The sequence below is a fragment of the Palaemon carinicauda genome, chromosome 9 (genome assembly GCF_036898095.1).
Source record: "Palaemon carinicauda isolate YSFRI2023 chromosome 9, ASM3689809v2, whole genome shotgun sequence".
NCBI classification, from domain to species: Eukaryota; Metazoa; Arthropoda; class Malacostraca; order Decapoda; family Palaemonidae; genus Palaemon; species Palaemon carinicauda.
In genome coordinates, this window is record NC_090733.1 from 136,829,953 (window position 1) to 136,854,985 (window position 25,033).

At 41.7% G+C, this 25,033-nt stretch overlaps 1 protein-coding gene across 15 annotated transcripts in view; it reads left to right on the forward strand.

Moving 5' to 3' along the window:
- LOC137647181 (alpha-1-inhibitor 3-like) overlaps positions 1–25,033 on the forward strand; it is a 221,023-nt gene that overhangs the window by 91,409 nt on the left and 104,581 nt on the right. For 9 of the 15 annotated variants that reach the window (XM_068380477.1, XM_068380478.1, XM_068380481.1 and 6 more), the window contains exons 13-14: positions 992–1,137; positions 4,332–4,392. In XM_068380477.1, coding sequence (XP_068236578.1) covers positions 992–1,137; positions 4,332–4,392 — 207 coding nt within the window. Of the gene's footprint in view, positions 1–991; positions 1,138–4,331; positions 4,393–5,010; positions 5,213–14,491; positions 14,757–25,033 lie in introns of all 15 variants that reach the window. The other 6 variants (XM_068380471.1, XM_068380470.1, XM_068380473.1 and 3 more) reach the window with 5 other exon arrangements.

The window sequence follows — 25,033 nt, forward strand, 5'->3', positions numbered from 1 at the left end:
ATATATATATATATATATATATATATATATATATATATATATATATATATATTTATAGATATATATATTTATAGATATATATGTATATATATATATATATATATATATATATATATATATATATATATATATATATATATATATATGCATATATATATATGTATGTATATATATATATATATGTATATATATATATATATATATATATATATATATATATATATATATATATATATATATAGATATAGATACATACATATATACTGTATATATATATATATATATATATATATATATATATATATATATATATATATATATATATATATCTATCTATCTATCTATATATATGTATCTATCTATCTATATATATATATATATATATATATATATATATATATATATATGTATATATATATATATATAATTATATATATATATATATAATATATATATATATATATATATATATATATATATATACATATATATATATATATATATATATATATATATATATATATATGTATATATATATGTATATATATATATCTATCTATATATATATATATCTATACATACATATATGTATTTTATGTGTATATATGCATATATACACATACATATATACACATATACATATATACATACATCTATATACATCTATATATGCGTGTGTGTGTCTATATATATATATATATATATATATATATATATATATATATATATATATATATATATATATATATAAGTACTGTATATATATATTTATATATGTATGTATTTTTAAATATATATATATATATATATATATATATATATATATATATATATATATATATATATATATATATATTTATATATATATATATATATATATATATATATATATATATATATATATATCTATATCTATATAAGTATATATGTATCATCTTAAAACGTTTCATTCCATCAAGTGCAATTATTTCTAGTTGGAACTATTTTTCAGAACCCCGTGGTCCTCCTGGTCAGAACGATTTTTCAGAACTCCCTAGGGGTCCTATTCCTAGCCCTTTTGATGCTCCCAGAGATAAGAGAAGTGTATGGATGCCAATATATTACTCGGACTATGTTGATGCCATGGGAATATTCGACGTAAGTATTAGATTGGCCTTCCGTGTACACATTGTTATTATTATGGGTAGATTTATGAATTTAAAAAAATCCTCAACTTGCTAGCCTTCGGAGATATATGCTCAAATCCAACTGAAATATAAAATCTCGGATATCGTAAAACTTCATAAGTTCAAACTTGCAAAAAGTGTATTCTCATTATTTCTCATAGATTAATGATGATAATAATAGTAATAGTAATAATAATAATAATAATAATAATAATAATAATAGTTAATTATAATAATAATAATAATAATAATATTAATAATTAATTACAATAATATTAATAATAATAATAATAGTGATAAGGATATTATTATTATTATTATTATTATTATTATCATTATTATTATTAAAAGCCAAGCTACAACCCTAGTTGGAAAATCATGATGCTATAAGCCCAAGGGCTCTAACAGGGAAAAATAAGATTAAGAAATAGTTCAATAAAACTGTGTCATTTTATACAGTAAGCAAAATGACATTTGCCATAAACTGCTATTTATTTCATATGAAACGAGACTATTCGTTGAGTTTTGTAGCTGGAGATCATAGGCATGGGAGTCAGGTTAGGTTTTGTTACAGTGTCGTGAGAACCCAATTTTCTCCAAATTTAAAATGCCATAAGATTATAGACATCATCTCTATATAATATCCCATAGTTGTAGGGACATTTAGATTTTGTTTTACTTTTTTAATATAAAGTGTAAATGCCATGATGACGGTTGTTTTACGCTAAGTCAAGGGCTTAAAAATATACAAGATTTTCAATTGACTTCTGGACGAGAAAGTTGTGTATTTTATCTTGAAAATACAATGAAAATGGAGTCTCTATTTAATGTTAGTATATAATGAACGATGAAAATATCATTGAAATTTTCAATTCTTGATATGCTATGATAGTTCCACCCGGGACAGCTATGGAAATACATTTGAAAAAATTACGCGGTTTGCATCTCATTTCGCAAATACGTAACATTGAATGACAATTAACGCGAGTCCAGTTCTAGCTCACTTTTTTATACAATCTTCGGTTACCGTTATCCAATCGCTATTGTTTTGCAAATTTTACACTATATATCTGGAATGCATTCTTATAATATGTAGTATGGATGTGTTAGGGATGTTATACATCGGTATACATACACGATATATATACGCTCCCATTCCGGTACCAGCATGCAATTATTCATGGCTTGCGGATAAAGGCCGAACACAGCGAATAACAGCGGATGTATTGCATGTAAATTACAAATGTATTGAGTATGAAATTTGAATTTATTACGAACGCCCATCCGCAGCCAAAATTTTGAGTACAGTAGTTCAAAAACCTGGGAGCGGAAGAAGCAACCAGTGTGAATGCATTGTGGAGCTTGGCCAACTGATCAGCATGAATCATGAGTAAGAGTATGTTTAGGGAATATCTTTTGCTATTCTGTCACAATTCGCCCACAAGCCCTGCGGGACACGGCCTTTACTAGTGAATGCCAGACTGGGGTCGAGTCCCGCTCAGACTTGTTAGTTCCTTTGGTTGCTGCAACCTCACCATCCTTGTGAGCTAAAGATGCGGGGGTTTGGGGGAGCCTATAGGTCTATCTGCGGAGTCATCAGCAGCCATTACCTGGCCCTCCTTGGTCCTAGCTTTTGGGGAGAGGGGGCTTGAGCACTGATCATATGTATATATGGTCAGTCTCTAGGACATTGTCCTGCTTGATAGGGCAATATTACTGTCCCTTACCTCTGCCATTCATTAGTGGACTTTAAGCCTTTAAACTGCTTATAAGATATGCCACATACCAGATTTACCAGTATTTTGTCGTACTTGACCATAAGGAATGATGCATTTAGTTAGAATTATATGCTTTTAAGTATGAAAATGTGAAATATTAGTATAAAAGGGAAAAAAAGGGCTAAATTGTCATTAAAAGTGAGTACTTTAATTATTCTCATTTTTATAGCAAGATACAAAATTCATTTGGCATTAAAAAGAAATTTATGTATACTTAGACGTTTCCAGTTTCGTCGCCTATTTTTACATTTGACAACTGATCCTTGAGTTTCTCGAGCGTTAAAGATTCAGTTAGCGGCTTGCTAGGCCTGTCCTAACCTATTGCTGAATATACTGTCAGCACCTCAGTCGTTTGGTCCACGGCTCCTTATTCAACATACTTAGAGCAGCCCTAAGAGACATTTAATGAGAATGGATGGAAATAGAATTGCAAGGAAGAGATGGGACTGGATGCCGGGTGGGAGGAGATCAAGAGGTAGACCACGTAAACGCTGGAGGGATGGAATTGAAGAGATTCTGACAAAGAACAACATGCCAACAATTGAACAGCTGAGAAGAGAGGGAATTTTTGAAAACAGAATTGAGTGGAGAAGACAACTGATTCCACTGACAGGCTGAAAGCCTACCTGGGAGTGGAAATGAAGTGAAGTGTCATGTATACTTACTGTTAAAAGCACACTAAAGATATGGATACATCTGCATCGTCTGTGCTGTGTCCCATTCATGCTTTGGGGCTACATATAATCGCAGAAAAAGATTTAATGGAAAGGTTTAAAGGCCACTCATGAATGGCAGAGGCAAGGGACAGTGACATTGCCCTATCAAGCAGGATAGTGCCTTAGAGACTGACCATATATACATATGATCAGTGCCCAACCCACTCTCCACACAAGCTAGGACCAAAGAGGGCCTGACAATGGCTGCTGCTGATAGACTTATAGACTCCTCCAACCCCCCCCCCCCCCATCCATAGCTTGAGCGGAACTCGAGCCCCAGTTCGTCAATCGCGAGTCAGGAACGTTTCCAATAGGCCACCACATGAGTGTCGAGGGTTTCCGTCCAGTTTAGGTCTACAGTACGCAATATTCATCTCACAAGACTAATGCCAAGTAGTGGAGAGAAATTATTCTGCCAGCAACTTTAATAGGGAACACGTTATCAAATTGTCATTGGAGGAGGGCTGGCAATTACTGGAAAGTTACTATGAAGCTAGGATGTATCAGTTCAGTGAAACAGAATGGGGGAATTCAGAAAGAGGAGTAGAAAAAAGGAAAGGGCAAAATTTTATATTCTGTATTTTCTGTTTTCAGTAGTAGTTGTGTAAAACATCTTATAATATATTCTTTTTGTAGACATGCAATTATTAGATAATTGTTTTCCTTTTCAGAAATCAGGAATATACTTCTTGTCAGATCTTACAGCTGAGACACGTCCGTGTGAGGAACGAGGTAAGTCAGAAAGATTCTAATTTTATCTAGTTTATTTTTTTATTGATTAATAGTGTCTTCATTTGAATGATGGATTATATCCATTTATGTTCAGGCGAGATGTTATTTTCATAATGGATTAAGCTTGTTATAAATTACATCCATTTCCTCGCTCCTTTTGAAGGAAAGGTATCGTATTTCATAACTCTCAAAACCCTGTAAAATTTTAAATATAAAACCATTGGAAGATCCCATTGGTACATCCTGTAGCAAAGCATTGTAAAGGTAACTTTTATGACTTTGAGTATTAGACACTTCTCACTGTCCTATAAGCCCAGTACATGAAACTATATCAATAACTTTTAATAGGTGATTAAGTATTTTTGGAAAATGTAATGACAGGAATTTGCTTTGAAATAAGGAGGTGTGATTTATGTTCAAAATAAGTTTTGATGAAGAATGTTAGTTCCTACCAAGTGTGAGGGTGCTGATAATTTTGATGATGAAACAATGCCTACCTATCATTAATGTTATTTTGCAACTGACTTTTAAAAGAACATTGTTTTAATAATTTGAATTTCAAGTTTTTTTCTGGTTGTAAAAATTAATGAATGTTACTGTCTTTTATTATACTGTAAGAAATTTTCCCATGGACGACATCAACGACTTGGCATCCTCTGATCTCAACCTTTTTTACGACAACTACTTTAGGGCTTACTTCTACAACAACACCAGCAACTCTGTTACCTGAACTTACAGGAACAACTTCTGCTCTAGATAATCAATCTAAATTAAGAACCTACTTCCCCGAGACCTGGCTCTGGAATATTTTTGTTTCATTGTAAGACAAGATTTCAATTGCATTATGGTTACTGGTTTAACATCCTTCAAATATTAGATATAATTTCTAGGAATGCATATTCGGTGGAGGATCTCTTCTAGCCCTACGTCCCTCTTTATCAACGTTTGAACGTGCCTTTTTAATGATACACGAGTGTCCTTTATAGAACGTATTTTCTAGTGTAGATTTGGTGATGAACAGTAAATGCTACATCTACAAGTTAGTACGAGGTTGAGGTTTGAAGTACACCTAATGATAGATTTATTTATTATGGGTTGGTGTTCAGTGCTGTGCCATTTATTGTATTCAATACTTTTATTAATGGTATAGTTTGAAATTTACAAATAATGAGTAGAACAACTACAGAATGATCATATTTTCAGTTATGTATGTATAGCATGATATATTTGATTATATGTCTTTTAATTTTTATTTGTATGGGTATAATTTGGGAAATTACTTCATATCTGTGAGACTGTAAAACAGCAATGCTTATTTTATCAGAACTCTTCTGCTGCTTGCAGTATTTGAAAAGTTTTGCCAAGATTCCTTTTCAGATCTTATGATCTTCGGGAAATATCCTGATTTGCGTTGAACTAGTGTATTTCTGGGTCGACCTGTGACGGCCGGTGAAAAGGGTCCTTCTTTACACTTTTCTGATATAAACCTTCCAAATATACCAGAGAAAGATAAAAGCATGGAATGCAGAGGTTACTACCCTCGCGCGAGCACCTTGTGGGTGTCGTGTATAAAGCAGGGGCGTGTGAAAACCACTATTCACAGGCTGTCTTCCATTTAGATAATTCCTTCATCAAAGGGAAGGGCCGTAACAAAGGCCCCAGATACCGCACCTGAGCCACTCCACCGACGCCCGACGCGAGCGCCCTCTGAGACATCCTTCTGTTTTGGACTTGCTAGCTTGGTCTTAGATTTTTGTGTTCTCGGTGTTTTCACGTTTCGTGGAATAATTTTATCATGGCCGAAGCTCCAACTTCACCAATACTAATGTTAAGTACCATAGTTTGTTTTGACAGCTTTTGCAGTACCGGGCAGTTGTACTCTTCCCAGTATTGTGTTGTTTTTTATTTCGACTGGCTTGGCAGCCATTGTTGTTTTGATTTGCCTCGCTGGGAATTTCATGTTAGTCTTGCCCATTTGGTACACTGTCAGTTAGGTTTTTGGTTAAGTCACTGGCCTTACGCCTTTTTGAACGTTTATTATTATTATTATTATTATTATTATTATTATTATTATTATTATTTCCTATGGTACTTTTTGCTAGCAAGTCCAGTCTGGACGAACAAGAATAGCGTTCTGGCTTTATTATAGTTTAGTACCCGCCTTGAGAGGTGTCGTCAGTGGACTATATCCTTTTAAATTTTGTTACGCAGACGTTATTCTTCGTTCGTAGTCTTGTATTTGACGTTACAATTTTATTGTTATACTTATATTATATTATAGTGTGCTTAATTAGGTTCTTTATAGTGTAACCGCGAGAGCATGGAGTTCTCGTTTTCTGTCGCTACAGTCACGAGTTACCCTTTCTCTCGTTTTCTTTCTTAGCCTCGAGTAGGAGAGGTGCATTTCCCGTTTTCTGTTTTATACGATCACGGGTTCTCCCTCCCCCCTCTCCCTCTACGGGTATATGATATTTTACGAATTATTTTATTATGTGGTTACTGTTAATATAGCTAGCGTTATTAATAGGTCCTGTTCGTGTGTGAGTCATTGTTTTGGGCCAGCTTTATGACGCCACCTGTTCCCCTCGTAGTTCCGTCCTCTCCCCGCTACGGCTTGGGATAGGATCTGAACATTCATCCACTCCGCCTTGAGTTCTACTCCGCCATGAGGGATACTCATTGAGATTGGAACCTATAGTTATATATCATTTGGAGTGCAACCCTCTGGCAGGGCCTCATCCCCCCGGTGGTCCCTTGCACCCAGACTCCGGCCACGGCCATATCCACACAAAATATTCATTTTAATCACAACTTATTTATTCCGGACCTTTCACCGGAGATCACCAATACACTTAGCAATGATGTTAGCCTTAGCTTTTAGCTACTGCTTGTATTTTATAATTTATTTGGTTATGGGCCTATCACTGAATCCTCGACCCTGTCGGAGGTTCCGCAGCTTACAATAATTTATTTTATTCTTATTTTAATAATATTTATAGCGATACGGACCCATTTTAAATTGCTCCGGCACACACTGGTACAGGAAAATTTTATATTTAAAATATTTTAATATGGAGCTCCGGCTCCCATTCATTGAACCATCCTATGCACACATATTTAATGCTATCTAGACTCTGTTAGTAGATCTTAATCCCTTACCAGAGTCTCAAGGAACATCCAGACTTATGTCTCCTTTCTTTTACAGAAGGTCCGCTGCGCTGCCAAGGGCTGCCCCGCCTCTTTCAACGATCCCATTGGACATGACCTCTGCCGGTCGCATGCACATTGCGCTATCTCCTTTATTCGGGAGCCGGGACAAGCCCCATACATGGTTTGGTTCCCGGAATCGTGCACGCTCTGTTACGAGTTGTCCTCCTTACTCCTGAACGATGACGTAAGTTGGTTTTTGTTTTGTTCCTTTTATCCTTTGGGATGATTTAATTTGTTCCTTAATTATGTATACATCGCTTATTTCGGAGAACGATCCTTCTCCTTCATCACTAAAACCCTCACCTCTTTCAGGCCGATGATGAATCTCTTCGGTCGGAAAGAGCTGCTCTTTGTCCTTGGGTGTCGGGCTTCGGCAGGAATGCTCAGTCTGGCGCACCCTATCTCCTCGACGGAGACAGGGCCTCCCGATTCTTCCCAGGCTCTACCACTGCAGCAGTCACTCCGGAGGCGGCTGCCCCTTTAATTGAAGTGGTCAGAGCGACCATACCCACGGAAGACGAATCTCTTTTATCGGGGGACGTGTCAGCTCTGGGTTAAGACATCGAGCCCATGGACGAGCAGGTAGGTGGTGTCGAGTTGGTGGAAACTTTTTTGTCTCCTACTCCTTCCTCTACCTCTTCCTTTCTCGGCTTTGATAAGCCTACGGCTTCTCCTCGGGATCCCTCCGTCCCCGTACGACCCAAGGTGAAGCCACTACGTACCTTTAAGTCGTCAGCTTTGCCATTGTCTACGTCACCGGTCCCTGGACCCTCGACTGCTCCTGATGTTCCTATTGCTTCCCATAAAACCGTGACTTCTAAGAAGTCGAAGTCCTCCAAGGCTTCGTCGGCGGGTGGCTCTCAGGAACCATCAATTCCCGTCGACCTGATCAGGGATATAGTCAAGGAGCAAATTAAGCAACATTTTGGGGCTATGACGGAGCTAAAAGATAGGGTGGCGAATCTGGTCCGCTCCGGAACTCAGATTCCTCCGCCTTCAGCCCCAGACGCCTCGAAGTTACCCCCCTTCGATAAAAACAACCCTTGGAGGTTTGCCTTGCATGCTCCTTACTTAGATGGTACCCTAACTCTAGATAGCATAGGCACCCGCCCTCTAGAGGACCTAGAATTTTACCCCCCCGGGGCTAGAATTCCCATTCAACGGCTTCATACGTTTGAAGGAGCATGCCTTGGTTAGAATGGACAAGGTACCGAAGGAAGCGGGGATATTCCCAAAAGAACAGGCCCAAGCTGTCTGTGCCAGGACTCTATCAGAATGGGGGTGTACCAACTCCAAGCTCACCCCACACAAAGGTGCCTACACTATTTTTACAACGGCATCGTCCATTACCTTGCCACTTATAGATAAAGTGACAGATCTGACAATACAGGCTGTCAAGGAAGGCTCTGCCATGCCGGCTCTCAAAGAGACGGACCCCACCTCAATGCTCATTCCGAGTACCTCTGCCACCTGGGATGACACTTCTTCTACCTTCATGGTAGGGAAGCTAGACCCAGACTGCGCCTCTACTCTTTTTTTCTGAGAAGCTTCCCAGATTACTAGAGAATCTTCTCAAGACCGAGTTCGAGGCACGTAATAGGTTAGCTAGGTCCCTCCACTCCATCACCTCTGCAGAGTCCCTAGCCTCTGTTTACCCGACTGAAACTTTGTTCAGGGTTTTCACAAAGAACCTGCTTCTGTCCTACCAAGTTGACCTCCACGACTTCTGGTCGGCTCGGGTTAGCTGCAGGAAATACGTTCTGTCTGAGGCTTCTATCAGACATGAACCGAACAGGCTGATAGCGCCTCCTGCTGGGGTAAGAACCTATTCCCTCAGGATGAAGTTAATAAAGTTCTTCAGGACGCTGCGAGGGCAAACCAAAATTTGCAATTAAGGTGGGGCCTCACGACCAAAAGGAAGATCGAATCCCACAAACAAACTTTCTTCAAGAAGAAGCAGAGATTTACCCCTTACAAGATGAACCGGGGTCACTACCACCAATCGTCAGTCCCCCACACGTCAACACAGTCTTCCTCTGCTTCGACTTCTCAGCAACCGGCTCCCCCTCAACACGTGGTCTACCTCACTGCTCCCCCAGGTACACAACCCAACCCCACTTGGATGTCCTCTCCTGCATACAACCCTAGCTACGAACCCTCCGGTTCCTTTCGTGGACACCAGAGAGGAAGCTACAGAGGTAGAGGACAGTTCCGCCATCGAGGCGGACCTAGCGCAAGGGGTGCTCGGGGAGGGAAGGGACCTAGATTCACTCCCTCGCAATGATGTGTTCCCGGTAGGGGGGAGACTTTATCACTTTCGAGACCATTGGACCTTCAGTCCATGGGCTCACAGCATAATATCCAAAGGCTTGGGTTGGAAATGGTCACAGGGATCTCCACCTCCACCAGTGACCTTCTTCCAGAGACCCACTCCCATCCTGAAAGAGTACACCACAGAGTTACTCAAGAAGAAAGCAATCAAACGGGTTCGATCACTGAAATTCCAAGGCCGCCTGTTTACAGTTCCAAAGAAAGACTCGTCGGCGTTGAGAGTGGTTCTGGACTTATCAAAACTAAACTCTTGCGTTCTCTGCGACAAGTTCCGTATGTTGACTATCTCTCAGGTACGGACCTTACTTCCCCGTGGGGCCGTCACCACCTCTATCGATCTTACCGACGCATATTATCATATGCCAGTAGCTCGAAACTTCTCTCCTTACCTAGGCTTCCGCCTAGGCAAGAAAGCCTTTGCGTTCAAAGTCATGCCCTTCGGTCTCAGCATTGCCCCCAGGATATTCACGAAACTGGGAGAGACAGTGCTCGAACAACTCAGGAACCAAGGGATACAGATCATTGCCTATCTGGACGATTGGCTCATTTGGGCTCGGTCGACCCAGGAATGCAACAGAGCTACGACGAAAGTAATTCGATTTCTCGCCAACCTGGGATTCCAAGTCAATCTCCAAAAGTCCTGCCTACAACCATCAAGCCACTTTGAATGGTTAGGAATTCAGTGGGACCTTTCAAAGCACAGGCTCTCCCTTCCTCCCAAAAAGGTAAAGGAGATAGCTTCCAAGATCAGGAATTTTCTCAAACACAAACAGGTGTCCAGAAGAGCCTTATAAAGAATCCTCGGCCTTCTCCAATTTGCTTCAGTAACAGATCTCCTATTAAAAGCCAAACTCAAAGACATCAATCGAGTTTGGAGAAAGAGAGCTACAGTACCTTTAAGAGACAAGATCTCAAAGATCCCCTCTGTCTTAAAAATAAGACTACGCCCATGGTCCGAACCGAAGAACCTCTCCAAATCGGTTCCTCTGCAATTCCCCCCTCCACAAGTGACAGTTCATACAGACGCGTCTCTGAGTGGCTGGAGGGGTTACTCCCAACATCAGATGTTTCAGGGCTCTTGGTCACCCGCCATGAAACAGTTCCATATCAATGTTCTCGAAGCCATGGCAGTGTTCTTGACCCTGAAGAGAATCTCTCCTCCGAGGTCGTCCCACATCAGAGTAGTCTCAGACAGCACAGCTGTAATACACTGCATCAACAGAGGAGGATCCAAGTCACCCAACCTGAATCAGGTCCTGGTCACTATCTTCGCCTTGGCAGCAGACAAGAACTGGTTCCTGTCAGCAACTCACCTAGCAGGAGTCCAGAATGTGATAGCGGACTCACTATCCAGGACGAAACCACTGGAATCGGAATGGTCCCTAGACATAAATTCCTTCCGGTGGATACTCAGGCTGGTTCCGGGCCTCCAGGTAGATCTATTCGCGACTCAACTGAATCATAAACTTCCCTGTTATGTGACCCCAAACCTGGACCCTCAAGCTTATGCCATGGATGCATTAACCCTGGATTGGAACCATTGGAAGAAGATTTACCTATTCCCTCCAGTGAATCTTCTAATGAAAGTTTTACACAAACTACGCTCCTTCCAAGGGGCAGTGGCCTTAGCAGCACCTCACTGGCCAAAAAGCAGTTGGTTTCCTCTCCTCCTCGAGTTGAAACTCCGTCCCTTCCGGATCCCATTCCCCAAGCTGACCCAAGTAGTCCAAACTCGGACTGTGTCAGATTCCTCAAGGATAGCCAAAACCCTAACTTTGTGGACTTCATGAAGTTTGCAGCTCGTAGAGATGCGAACATCGACCCGGAAAATGTCCTCTTTATAGAATCAGACAAAAGGGACTCTACAATTCGTCAATATGATTCGGCTGTTGAGAAACTAGCAGATTTCTTAAAGAATTCAGACCATACTTTTATGACTCCTAATTTAGCCATCTCCTTCTTTAGGTTCATATTTGACAAAGGCCTAGCAGCCAGCACTATAACCACCATCAAGTCAGCTTTGAAGACGGTCTTCCTTGTTGGGTTTAACATTAACCTAGCAGATTCCTATTTCTCATCTATTCCAAAAGCATGTGCTAGGCTTCGACCTTCGGTTCGTCCACAAAAGGTCTCTTGGTCTCTGAACGATGTCCTCAAACTTGCGTCAGACACGGACAATGAATCCTGCTCCTATATCACTCTTCTTAGGAAGACTTTATTTCTAACGGCTTTGGCCTCGGGTGCTAGAATCTCAGAACTAGCAGCTCTCTCACGAAACTCAGAAAACATAGATTTCCTCCCTTCAGGTGAAGTACTTCTTTCTCCAGACAGAGCTTTCCTAGCTAAAAATGAGGACCCACAAAATAGGTGGTCCCCTTGGAAGATTATTCCTCTTCTCCAAGATACTTCTCTGTGTCCAGTCACTACTCTCAGGGCCTTTTTAGCTAGAACTGCCACCCGCTCGTCTGGCTCCTTGTTTATCAGAGAACAAGGAGGTACTATTTCCATTCAAGGCATTAGGCAACAAATCCTATACTTCATTAAACAAGCTAATCCGGAATCATTTCCCCATGCTCATGATATCCGGTCAGTAGCTACCTCCATCAATTATTTCCAAAATGTGGATTTTGATGACCTTAAAAAGTACACGGGTTGGAAATCTATGGTTTTCAAACGCCACTATCTAAAGAACTTACAGGCCCTTAAATACCCAACGGTTGCAGCTGGGAGCCTCATCTCTCCCCATTAATCTCTTGTTCTTCCTTTCATCCATCTCTCCTCTTCTCCCTCCTACCCGCCACTCGCACCACGTCGCCGCTCTCTTTGGTGGTTCGTTAGCCCTAAGTTTATTCCATGTTTAGTTCCTATGGTTATTAACTGTTATTGTGTTTACCGTAACTTTAGTGTTGGGTTATTCGGTTATTCTTAGCCATGTCAGTTTTGTTGCAAATTGTGCTCTGATACTCGGATGGTTCCTTGTTATCATGTTTATTTAGCCTTACGTTCACTATGTCCTTTGGCTAGTTTGTAATTTATGCTTACTTACCTTAATATAATATATTATTTTCCTTACATGGTGTTTATCTCTCTCCTCATTAGGTTACTATTTATTATTGGGCTTGGAAGGCATTCTCTGGTACATTTTCACCGGCCGTCACAGGTTGACCCAGAAAAGGGATTTTGACGAAGGAAAAATCTATTTCTGGGGAGAGACCTGTGACGCCCGGTGAAAGGGACCTGTGACACCCGGTGAAACCCTTCCCTGTTATTGTGTACGATCCCACCCTTTCCTTCCCAAGCCGTTTGTTCTTGCAGAAGGATGTCTCAGAGGGCGCTTGCGTCGGGCGTCGGTGGAGTGGCTCAGGTGCGGTATCTGGGGCCTTTGTTACGGCCCTTCCCTTTGATGAAGGAATTATCTACATGGAAGACAGCCTGTGAATAGTGGTTTTCACGCGCCCCTGCTTTATACACGACACCCACAAGGTGCTCGCGCGAGGGTAGTAACCTCTGCATTCCATGCTTTTATCTTTCTCTGGTATATTTGGATGGTTTATATCAGAAAAGTGTAAAGAAGGACCCTTTTCACCGGGCGTCACAGGTCTCTCCCCAGAAATAGATTTTTCCTTCGTCAAAATCCCTTTATTATCATTATTATTATTATTACTAGCCAAGCTACAACCCTAATTGGAAAAGCAAGATGCTATAAAGCCCAAGGGCTACAACCCTAGTTGGAAAAGCAAGATGCTATATGCCCAAGGGCTACAACCCTAGTTGGAAAAGCAAGATGCTATAAGCCCAAGGGTTACAACCCTAGTTGGAAAAGCAAGATGCTTTAAGCCCAAGGGCTACAACCCTAGTTGGAAAAGCACGATGCTATATGCCCAAGGGCTACAACCCTAGTTGGAAAAGCAAGATGCTCTAAGCCCAAGGGTTACAACCCTAGTTGGAAAAGCAAGATGCTTTAAGCCAAATAAGGTTAAGTAATAGTTCAATAAAACTATATGTCATTTTATACAGTAAGCAAAATTACATTTGCCATAAACTGCTATTTATTTCATTTGAAACGAGACTATTTGTTTAGTTTTGTAGCTGGAGATCATAGGCATGGGAGTCAGGTTAGGTTTTGTTACAGCGTCGTGAGAACCCAATTTTCTCCAAATTTAAAATGCCGTAAATTTATAGACATCATCTTTATATAAGAGTCCATAGTTGTAGTGACATTTAGATTGGACACTTCTCACTGTCCTATAAGCCCAGTACATGAAACTAGATCAATAACTTTTAATAGGTGAATAAGTATTTTTGGAAAATGTAATGACAGGAATTTGCTTTGAAATAAGGAGGTGTGATTTATGTTCAAAATAAGTTTTGATGAAGAATGTTAGTTCCTACCAAGTGTGAGGGTGCTGATAATTTTGATGATGAAACATTGCCTACCTATCATTAATGTTATTTTGCGACTGACTTTTAAAAGAACATTGTTTTAATAATTTGAATTTCAAGTTTTTTTCTAGCTGTAAAAATTAATGAATGTTACTGTCTTTTATTATACTGCAAAAATTTTACCAAACAACTACGCTTCTTGTGACCACATCCTTTGTTACGGCAACTGAAGCATTTGAGAGAGTAGCTACAACTCGGTTACCGGAGTTTACAACAACAACAGCAACTCTGTTACCGGAGTTTACAACAACAACAGCAACTCTGTTACCTGAACCTATAGGGACAACTCCAACTGTTGTCCCCACACCTGTTCTAGATAATCAATCTGAATTAAGAACCTACTTCCCCGAGACCTGGCTCTGGAATATTTTTGTTTCATTGTAAGACAAGATTTCAATTGCATTATGGTTACTGGTTTAACATCCTTCAAATATTAGATATAATTTCTAGGAATGCATATTCGGTGGAGGATCTCTTCTAGCCCTACGTCCCTCTTTATCAACGTTTGAACGTGCCTTTTTAATGATACACGAGTGTCCTTTATAGAACGTATTTTCTAGTGTAGATTTGGTGATGGACAGTAAATGCTACATCTACAAGTTAGTACGAGGTTGAGGTTTGAAGTACACCTAATGATAGATTTATTTATTATGGGTTGGTGTTCAGTGCTGTGCCATTTATTGTATTCAATACTTATATTAATGGTAAAGTTTGAAATTTACAAATAATGAGTAAAACAACTACGGAATTATCATATTTTCAGTTACGTATGTATAGCATGATATATTTGATTATATGTCTTTTAATTTTTATTTGTATGGGTATAATTTGGGAAATGACTTCATATCTGTGAGACTGTAAAACAGCAATGCTTATTTTATCAGAATTCTTCTGCTACTTGCAGTATTTGAAAAATTTTTGCAAAGATTCCTTTTCAGATCTTATGATCTTCGGGAAATATCCTGATTTGCATTGAACTAGTGTATTATTATTATTATTATTATTATTATTATTATTATTATTATTATTATTATTATCCAAGCTACAACCCTAGTTGGAAAAGCAAGATGCTATAAGCCCAAGGGCTCCAACAGGGAAAAATAGCCCAGTGAGGAAAGGAAATAAGGAAATAAATAAATGATGAAAACAAATTAACAATATATCATTCTAAAAATGGTAACAACGTCAAAATAGATATGTCACATATAAACTATTAACAATGTCAAAAACAGATATGTCATATATAAACTATAAAAAGACTTATGTCAGCCTGGTCATCATAAAAACATTTGCTCCAACTTTGAACTTTTGAAGTTCTACTGATTCAACTAGCCAATTAGGAAGATCATTCCACAACTTGGTAACAGCTGGTATAAAACTTCTAGAATACTGTGCAGTATTGAGCCTCATGATGGAGGAGGTCTGGCTATTAGAATTAACTGCCTGCCTAGTATTACGAACAGGATAGAATTGTCCCAGGAGATCTGAATGTAAAGGATGGTCAGAGTTATGAAAAATCTTATGCAACATGCATAATGAACTAATTGAACGACGGTGCCAAAGATTAATATCTAGATCAGGAATAAGAAATTTAATAGACCGCAGCTTATGATGAAAAATCCTTTGGAATTACTGATGTCTGTGGGACATCTTGAATAATGCACAGGTAGACATTGGCTTATGACCGAGATATGGAATGAGAAACGGGTCGTAACTTGATTTGGACGTATGTTGAACTCAAAATGTGAAGTTTCTGTATATTTATTGCGCTGTGTCGTGATGCTGCAGTCACGTTGGTCATATTTTATCAATATTTTCGTACTGTATATCATTATTTCATTTTCTGGGTTCATAGGATATCATTTGCTTTAAGAAAGGATTTTTCTATTCCATTTTTCAATTTTGGGAGTATTTTAAAAACATTCAACGATCACCAACTTTTTTGTTTTGTTTACCATTGGTTGTGATCAGCTGATTTCAAGGTCCCGCTTTCGTATCGACAATATGAGTACTGTATATACGAATAACTGTTTCATAGCCATTATTCAGTTTGGAATTGGGGGAAAACTGTGTCCGAAACTGGAGGAAACACAAAAGAAAAATGGGTGGGAAGTTATAAATGTGCACATCGCGTAATTAAATTAAATGCTGACTGTAGAAGATAATGTGACAAAGAAACTGAAAAAATAGTTTTGTTATAACACAATATGATGAATAATTTTCTAAGCTTTATAATCAAGCACCACAGAGCTAAAAACTATAAATTATCATGCATCGACAACATGGATGAAAATCCGGTAAACTTCTATTTATGAATTCGGTAAACTTCTTTTTATGAATTCGGTAAACTTCTTTTTATGCAATTAACAGTGAATAAAATATGAGAAAAGTATTAGAAACGAGCAATCGGAGATTTCAGACCTTCGCCAATGAATATTGCCAACATTTAACTAAAGTCTATGCTAATTGGAAAATGATAGGCCAAGTAATAATTGTTTCTTTTAGGAAACATGAAATTTCCTGTGGTAGTTTGACTTAATCGGCTGATTTGGAAAGCATAAATGAGTGTCGATCCACTTATAAACGTAAACATTGGAAAAGATTATAATTTGCTATGTACTTATTTATAAATATGATATTAAACTGTGAATATTACATGCACTATTACTGGATACATTTAATGAAAGACCTGTTTAATCAAAATCTGGTTTATTTAAAATATAGCTGTATTTTTTTTACTACAGTACTGTAAATGGATTGTGTAAACAATTTGAACAACGACGTAGTCTAGTCCAAGAGTGTATTTGCTAATTTCATATCTCATGTATGATGCGACCCCCCTTCAATTTAGCTTCAAAATTAGTCTTCTAAACACGAGTATATGTGGTATTTTTTTTCCAATTAAAGTAATATTAAAAAGAAGGAAAAATAAGGTAAATTAGGAGTCAAATTTGAGGTTGGGATATTAAGAAGAATTATGAATAAGTTCCTCAGTTTAGCTATTGCATTTTCGGCTATAACGTGACACTAATGGTACCAATTAAGTGTGGTAGCAGAGGTTCAATTGTGTATATATATATATATATATATATATATATATATATATATATATATATATATATATATATATATATATATAACGGATTTTGAGCGAAGCGAAAAATCTATTTTTGGGTGAGATAGCCATGACGTCCTGATGGAAGGTTCCTTCAGTAGCTTCCTAGGGTATATTTAACTACAGTGGATATTCCCAGAGAATTAAACTAAAGGTTATCACAGAATTCTAACTTCTGGTGCGAGTACCCTAAAGGTTTCCCTCTAGGATATCGTATATCAACAGGGGACGCATGTATTAACACGCCACATAGCTATCTGCACCCCATATAGAGTTAACACTTCGACATGGAAAGGTGGAGAATAACTGGGGAGCCGTTCCACAGTTACACTCATCCGTGGCTGCTTTTGGTACTCGAGATGTAAACAAACGGGCGCCATTGCTAAATGACATCACGTCCGTCCTCATCCTGAGCCAAGCTTTTGCTAATCTCCATGATACAGCAGGTCAGGGCGGGGCCTGAAAGGCTGGACTAGAATAGACGGGAGGGTCCATCAGGACGTCATGGCTATCTCACCCAAAAATAGATTTTTCGCCTCGCTCAAAATCCGTTTTTTGGGCTCAAGCCTTGACGTCCTGATGGAAGTGTACCAGAGAATTAATGTATCGTGGAATTTTTCCCCTTTTTAATGCAAGTGCCAAGGGCTTCGAATAGAGGTATGTAACATGTCCTTACTAGGGATTCCGTGAAGAACTAGCTTCCTGCCGCCCTGGCAGAGAAGTCCTGGTGGACAATAGTAACATCTCGAAGCGATCATTGAAGAGCTACTCACCCTGCGGAGAGGTCGTGCTGGACTCGGAGACAAGACATAAGGTTAATATTCGGGTAGGAATATTATCAAGCATAGGTAAGTAAATAACATTTACTACACTCCCTGGAGGAGAGATCAATCTGGTCTCGGAGGCAGGACAAAGGTTAATATTCAGGTAAGAATATTATTAAAGCATGAGTGAGTATATAATACAATTACATATATTATTCTTCTCCTTTAGAGACAAAGGGGTAAATGAAACTATAACAATCGTATATTAATAAAGAATAGGAGCGGAGAGAGACGCACATGTAATGAAATAGACATTTTATTTCGAAGATTGCAGATTATTGTGGTAGTAATTACAATAATAAATGTAAAGTTTATTTACAATAATAAAGAATAATTTACATAGAAAATAAAGACTTCAATCTTGAATCTGAAAAGAAATATTTGCTTTTTAGAAACACAAGTTCCAGAGGAACGTCAGTCTTTTTCAAAGAAAACACATCATGCCCAAGGGCATGTGGCACTCATGTAAAGTCTATGACATTTCACCTTGGTAAGAACAGTCTATGAGAAACTCTAAGTGTCCATGAAATCACTATGTATCAACAAAAGGGTCAACACAGGTACCCGTAGAGTTAAAGTCCCAAGTAACTCTCTGTTCTATGCAGAGTTAAACAGCAGGTTTCATAACACTACCTGCGGCTACCACGAAATGTTTAACTTCGTGCACTTGCTTTGCATAGTGCTTGAAGAAAACGCGCGATGATTTCCATCCTGTGAAGCTCTTGAGGCTTTCGAAATCCATACTCTGGAAGAAGTTCAGAGAAGACGCGACTTTTCTAGGATCATGACCTGCGGGTATACTGTCAGGATCCGCTCTGCGAATGAAGTAGGTGATTTTCGCTCCTAGTTGTTTCAGTGACAGGTCGCTACCCGATGTTTCTCCTTTGAAGAGTTGTCCTCCACCGAAATCTGAAGTTCTTCGAAGATAGACCTTAAGACACTCCACTGGGCATAGAGAGACATCTTCCTTCAGGGGGCAGATTCTCCAAGGGCCCTATCTCTTGGTGGGTAGTTCATTCTTAGCGAGAAATGTCGGATCAGGGAAGAGGGTAAGCTCTCCTGTATCTGCGAATAGGATATGACCCTCTTCTCTTGATAATGCCACTATTTCACTGACTCGGGCTCCCGAGGTGAGAGCAAAAAGGAAGATAACTTTTTGAGTCAAGTCTTTTAGAGGGCACGAATCGTTGTCCAGGTTAGAGGCAAAATGGAGCACCTTGTCCAGGGACCAGGAGATAGGTTTTGGCGGAGGTGCTGGGCGTAGTCTAGCGCATGCCTTTGGTAATTTATTGAAGATATCACTGGACAAAACAATCTGGAAGGCGTACAGGAGTGGTCTAGTCAAAGCTGATTTGCAGGTGGAAATCGTGTTGGCTGCTAAGCCTTGTCCATGAAGGTGAATGAAGAAGGACATACAAAAATCAATGGTGATTTCTGTAGGATTTTTTGCCTTGACAAAAGAGACCCACTTTCTCCAGGAAGATTCGTATTGCCGTCTTGTAGATTCAGTCTTGTATTCCTCGAGGAAGTCTAAGCTTTTCTTCGAGATTCCAAACCTTTTCTTTGCGGCTAAGGAGAGAAAATCATGAGATGAAGGTCCCTGACTTTCACTGATGAAGCGAAGACAGTGGACTTCTGTACTTGTTGAGAGAGAACTGGGCCCGGTAGGGGGATCAGCGTGGGCTGCAGCTCCAGGACCAGAGGGTACCAATTGCTCCGGGGCCACTTGGGAGCCACTAGGGCCGCTGTCCCTTTGAAGGTTCTCAGTTTGGAGAGGACTTTCAGCAGAAGGTTGGGGGGAGGGAACAGGTATATCCTGGACCATCTGTTCCAATCCAGTGACATAGCATCCACTGCTTCTGCCTTGGGGTCCTCGTACGGGGCCACATATCGAAGTTGATTGTTGTCGCTCGTCGCGAAGAGATCGATCTGAAGTTCCGGGACTTGGTGAGAGATGAAGGAGAATGACCTTGCGTGTAGAGACCATTTCGACTCTATTGGGCTTGTCCTTGATAGAGCGTCCGCCGTCACGTTGCGGAATCCTTGTAGGTGAACTGCAGACAGGTGCCATTTCTTCTTTTCTGCTAAACGAAAGATCGGAAGAAGTACCTGATTTATCTGGGGCGATCTCGAGCCCTGACAATTGAGACATCTGACTACCACCGAGTTGTCCAGAGTCAGACGAATGTGGATCGAGGGAGGCGGGGAGAGTTTCTTCAGGGTGAGAAGAACCGCCATGGCCTCCAAGATGTTGATGTGAAATGTCTTGAATAGGGGAGACCATGTTCCTTGAACCTGTCGTTGGTGGGAGTGACCTCCCCAACCCTCCAGTGAAGCGTCCGTGTGGATGTTGATCGATGGAGGCGGGTGTTGAAGAGGAATGGATCTTTTCAGGGCCTTTGCTTCCGACCACGGCTTTAAGAGTAAGCGAAGTGTGTTTGGAAGCCGTCTTTTAAGGTCTCTTCGAGCGATGGATGCGAAACGTCTCCAGACTCCCGCGGCATCCTTTAGCTGTGCGCGAAGCACTGGGTTTGTCACAGAGGCGAACTGTAGAGAGCCGAGAACTTGTTCCTGCTGTCGTCTTGAGATCCGTTTGGATTTTAGAAGCCTTCTGACAGACCCTGCTATTTCCTTCCTTTTCTTCTGTGGGATGGAAAGGCGGTGTGACTGAAGATCCCAATGGATTCCCAACCATTGGAACCTCTGAGCTGGAGAGAGGCGAGATTTCTCAGTGTTTATCTTGAATCCCAGATGCTCTAGGAACTGGGTGACTTTGTTGCAGGCTCTTACACAATCTTCGGGCGATGTCGCCCAGACTAACCAGTCGTCTAGGTAGGCCATCACTTGGACGCCCTGAAGACGGAGCTGTTGGACGATTGCGTCTGCCAGCTTGGTGAAGATCCGTGGAGCCACGTTGAGCCCGAAGGGCATGGCCCTGATGGCGTAACTTTTCCTTTGGAGTCAAAATTCTAGGTAGGAGGAAGCGTAATGATTGATTGGAATGTGCCAGTAGGCATCCGCCAGGTCTATGGAGACCGTGTAGGCCCTTTGAGGCAGAAGGGTCCTTATTTGTTGCAGAGTCAGCATCTTGAATTTGTTGTTCGCAATGAACTTGTTGAGAGGGGATAAGTCTAGAATGACTCCGAGTTTGTCGGAGTCTTTCTTGGGAACGCAAAATAGTCTAACCTTGGAACCTGGTTGACTTTACCCTCCTTATTCTTCTTGTTCAAGAGTTCTAGGATATATTCTTCCAGGAGGGGGGTTGACTGTTGGAAGAATTGGTGGAAGGCTGGGGGTGGTTGAGTCCAGCTCCAGCCTAGTCCCTTCTTGACGATGCTGTGTGCCCAGGGATCGAAGGTCCAACGATCCTGGAATTGGCGGAGTCTTCCTCTCACCGGAAGCACTTCATTGCTTCTGGTGTCCCGAGGGTTTGCCACCTCGGCCGCTAGCTCCCCTTCTTCCTCTGCCTCTGCCTCTGGAGGGACGGCGAGAAGAATCTCTGCCGGAGTCTCTGCTTGAGCCCCTACCTCTGGGACGAAAGGTAGTAGTGTGTTGCTCATACACAGGGGTGAAAACCGGTGACTGCGACACCACCGGTTGGGGGACCAACTGAAAGGTCTGTTGTGGCTGTGTGGCCACTTGGGGAGTAGCGGGACCCGGAAACTGTCGTCTCTGTTGACGTTGCTGGGGTTTCGGCTTCTGAGTTTTCCTCTTAGGCTGAGGGCCATCATCCTGAGAAGACTTTCTCTTTCGTGACATGCCCCACTTGTGGAGAAGGTTCCTATTCTCTGTGGTGGCTTTGTTTACAATCTCTTTCACCAAAGAAGATGGGAAGAGATACTTGCCCCAGATATTGGAGGAAATCAGCCTCCGGGGTTCGTGTTTCACCGTTGCGTTGGCGAACACGAATTCACGACAGGCTCTGCGAGCCCTAGTGAAGCTATATAGGTCCTTTGTCACCGTTGCCAAGTGCGATTTGGCTAGGACCATATAAAAGTCCGGGATTCTAGTATCCCCGGCCATAAGTTCAAGCTGTACCTGGTGGGACAGCGATGCGGCAAGCCTCTCCTTCGTATCCTGTTCCCTACAAAGGAGGTGATCATTTAGCCTTGGGAGGTCCTCATTAAATTGACGACCGGCTACGTCAGGCTCTAGTTTCCCTACCGTGAAGGTTGACTGGATGTCTTTCCAGTGCCTATCATCGGGAGGAACAGTAATGGAGAAGGGTCTGCACTCCTCCAGTGCAGGGCAAGGTTTCCCTTCCTCCACTGCCTTAAGACCGCTGTTAAGGCCTTTTCGATGAAGGGGAAGGTCGCAGCATTTGGCGCAACGAAGGTTGGATGCTTCTTGCTAAGCGCCGGCATCTTGGAGTTGGTGAAACCCCTACTCTTCACCGCCTGGGCTAACATAGCTTGGGCCTTCGTGAGATCGAACACGATGACCTCCTTTGGTTTGGTCTCCTCCTTTGAGGCTGGTTCGGACCTGAGCCGGACGTAACAGTCCGGATAAGCCTCGAAATTCGGGAAGAACTCCACTTCCAGCAAGATAGAACCAACCCTTTCACTGATGTAGATTTTGCCAGTTGTAATTGGCATATGCTCGGCATATCTCCATGGGTTAGCTTCCGAGCAGGTGGGGAGGTCCTTAACCGAAATCCTTTTTGGTTGCTTAAGGCTAACGAGAGTCGTCCGGAATTGCTCCTGAGTTTCTTGTAGCTTTCTTTCCATGAGGGCTTCAAGCATCTTGAAGACCTCTTGAGTGGCCGATGGAAGAGGGTCCGGGGTAGGAGAAGTCGAAGGAACAGGTTCCTCGGACGGTGCAGGAGTTGCTGCGGGAGCAGGAGCAGGAGCGACCTCGGTCTCCGAATCAGGGTATTCCACCTGATCTTCCTCATAGTCGAGTTCCTCGCCCATGAGGTTCTTCTCCGTTTCTTCCGACACTTCCGACATACGTTCCACGTTGTCGGAATCTAGATGGCACTCATGCATGGACTGGGCCATGACAACATCAGGTTCCACCACGATCTGGACGGTGGGGATCTGATCACGGGGGACCACAGAGTCTTTGGATGCCTTTGGGAAAAGCAAGGCCCTCAAGTCTTCGTTGGGAAGATACGGTCCAGTGGCGTTCTTCTGGAAGCCACGCACCCATTTGCGTAGCTTCTCTCTAGCGTTGTCCCTTGCCTCCGCAGATGGAGGATCGTCGAACGCCTCGACCAAACGACTCTTGCAGACTGTGCAGTTCTGCGGGTCCCAATACTTCAGGTCGCCTTTCTTGGCGGCGCAGGGGCCGTGGGTCCGGCACGCCTTGTGCCCGTAGAAGTCCGGGCGCTTCACCCCGCAGAAGTTGCTCTCACACTTCATATACTCCTCCTGTAAAAGAAAGAGATCATGAGTACATGGAAGGCATAAGAATGACTTACATTACTTTAAAATTAAGATATCTTAATCTAAATTTAAAATTAATTTAATTATAAGGCATTTTAATGCTTCAGATTAATGAGCGGGAAAGGAAGTAGATAGACACATACTTGTGAATCCCGCCCAGCCGGTTACCGTAACCTTATCTGTAGACAAATTCTTTTGTGTCCGAAGGTCACAATGAGGGAAATCCATATGGATGAGCCGAGCTAGGCTTCTAACAGAAATTGCCCGCAGAGTGTAGCAGGGTCTGAGACCACTCAGATCCCTCGAGGAGAAGGGGTATAGGATAAACCCTTTATAAATGTAGGTTCCGGCAATCGACTGCACTAAGATACACAGAGTATGCTGGAATATTGTAATGTGCAATCAAACAGCATAGCCACAATCTTGGATGGTAAGACAATACCTATATACAGTAGAAGTGGCCAAGCCATCTGGCTGCAGTATATTGACTGTTGGCATGTTGCCGGCAGGCATGGAAGGGGTGCATGTCCCTTAACGTCTCATGAGGGTGCCGGCAGACCGACGGCACACCGGAGGCCGGTCCTGCAGGGTGGAAGGCATCAAGACAGACACACTGAGTATCTAAAGGATAACACCATCGTGGCGACCGCCGGCTCAGCGGCGGGTCGTCGGCAGGGGCGGCGTCTCCGGCAGCCGAAGGCTGACGGCATGGTGAGCCTTGGATCAGTTCATAAGATAGATGTGTATATGGTTGTATACCTAGACCGCCGGCAATCAATGCCGGCATGCGGGTGGCCAACTCCGAAAGTCGGCCGGCTGTTACTAGGTAAAAATGAGGGGTGGGACGTCGGCTGTATGTCGATGGAAGGCGGCAGCCTCTGGCACACGGAAGGCTGACGTCTTAGAGGGGGGAGGCATCTTATGAAAGAATGTCACCTGAGTTAGTGGCGGCTATCGCCGGCAGTAGAGACGGCAAGGGACCGGCACCAGGATAGAAAGAGAGAAAGGTAAGGAGGGATGGAAGGGGTAAGATCCCATACCCCTCCGGCATTCCTCAGGAGAGAATGCACTCATGATAGGAGTGGATACTCCTAACATCCGGCGGCAGAGAGCCGGCAGTAGGCCGGGTGCCTGTATTAACCCAAGGGAGGGTTAGAGGGCACTCAAGAGGGGGGAATCCCCCGCCGGCAGGGTCGCCGCCGGCAACCACCCCCATAGAACGCTATGAAGGGTATGTGTACCAGAGCGACCAGCTCAGCAGGAGAACAACTAGCCCTACCTATCCACCCAAGGGAGGAGTTGTAGGACTAAGGACAGATGTGTGTAGGCAA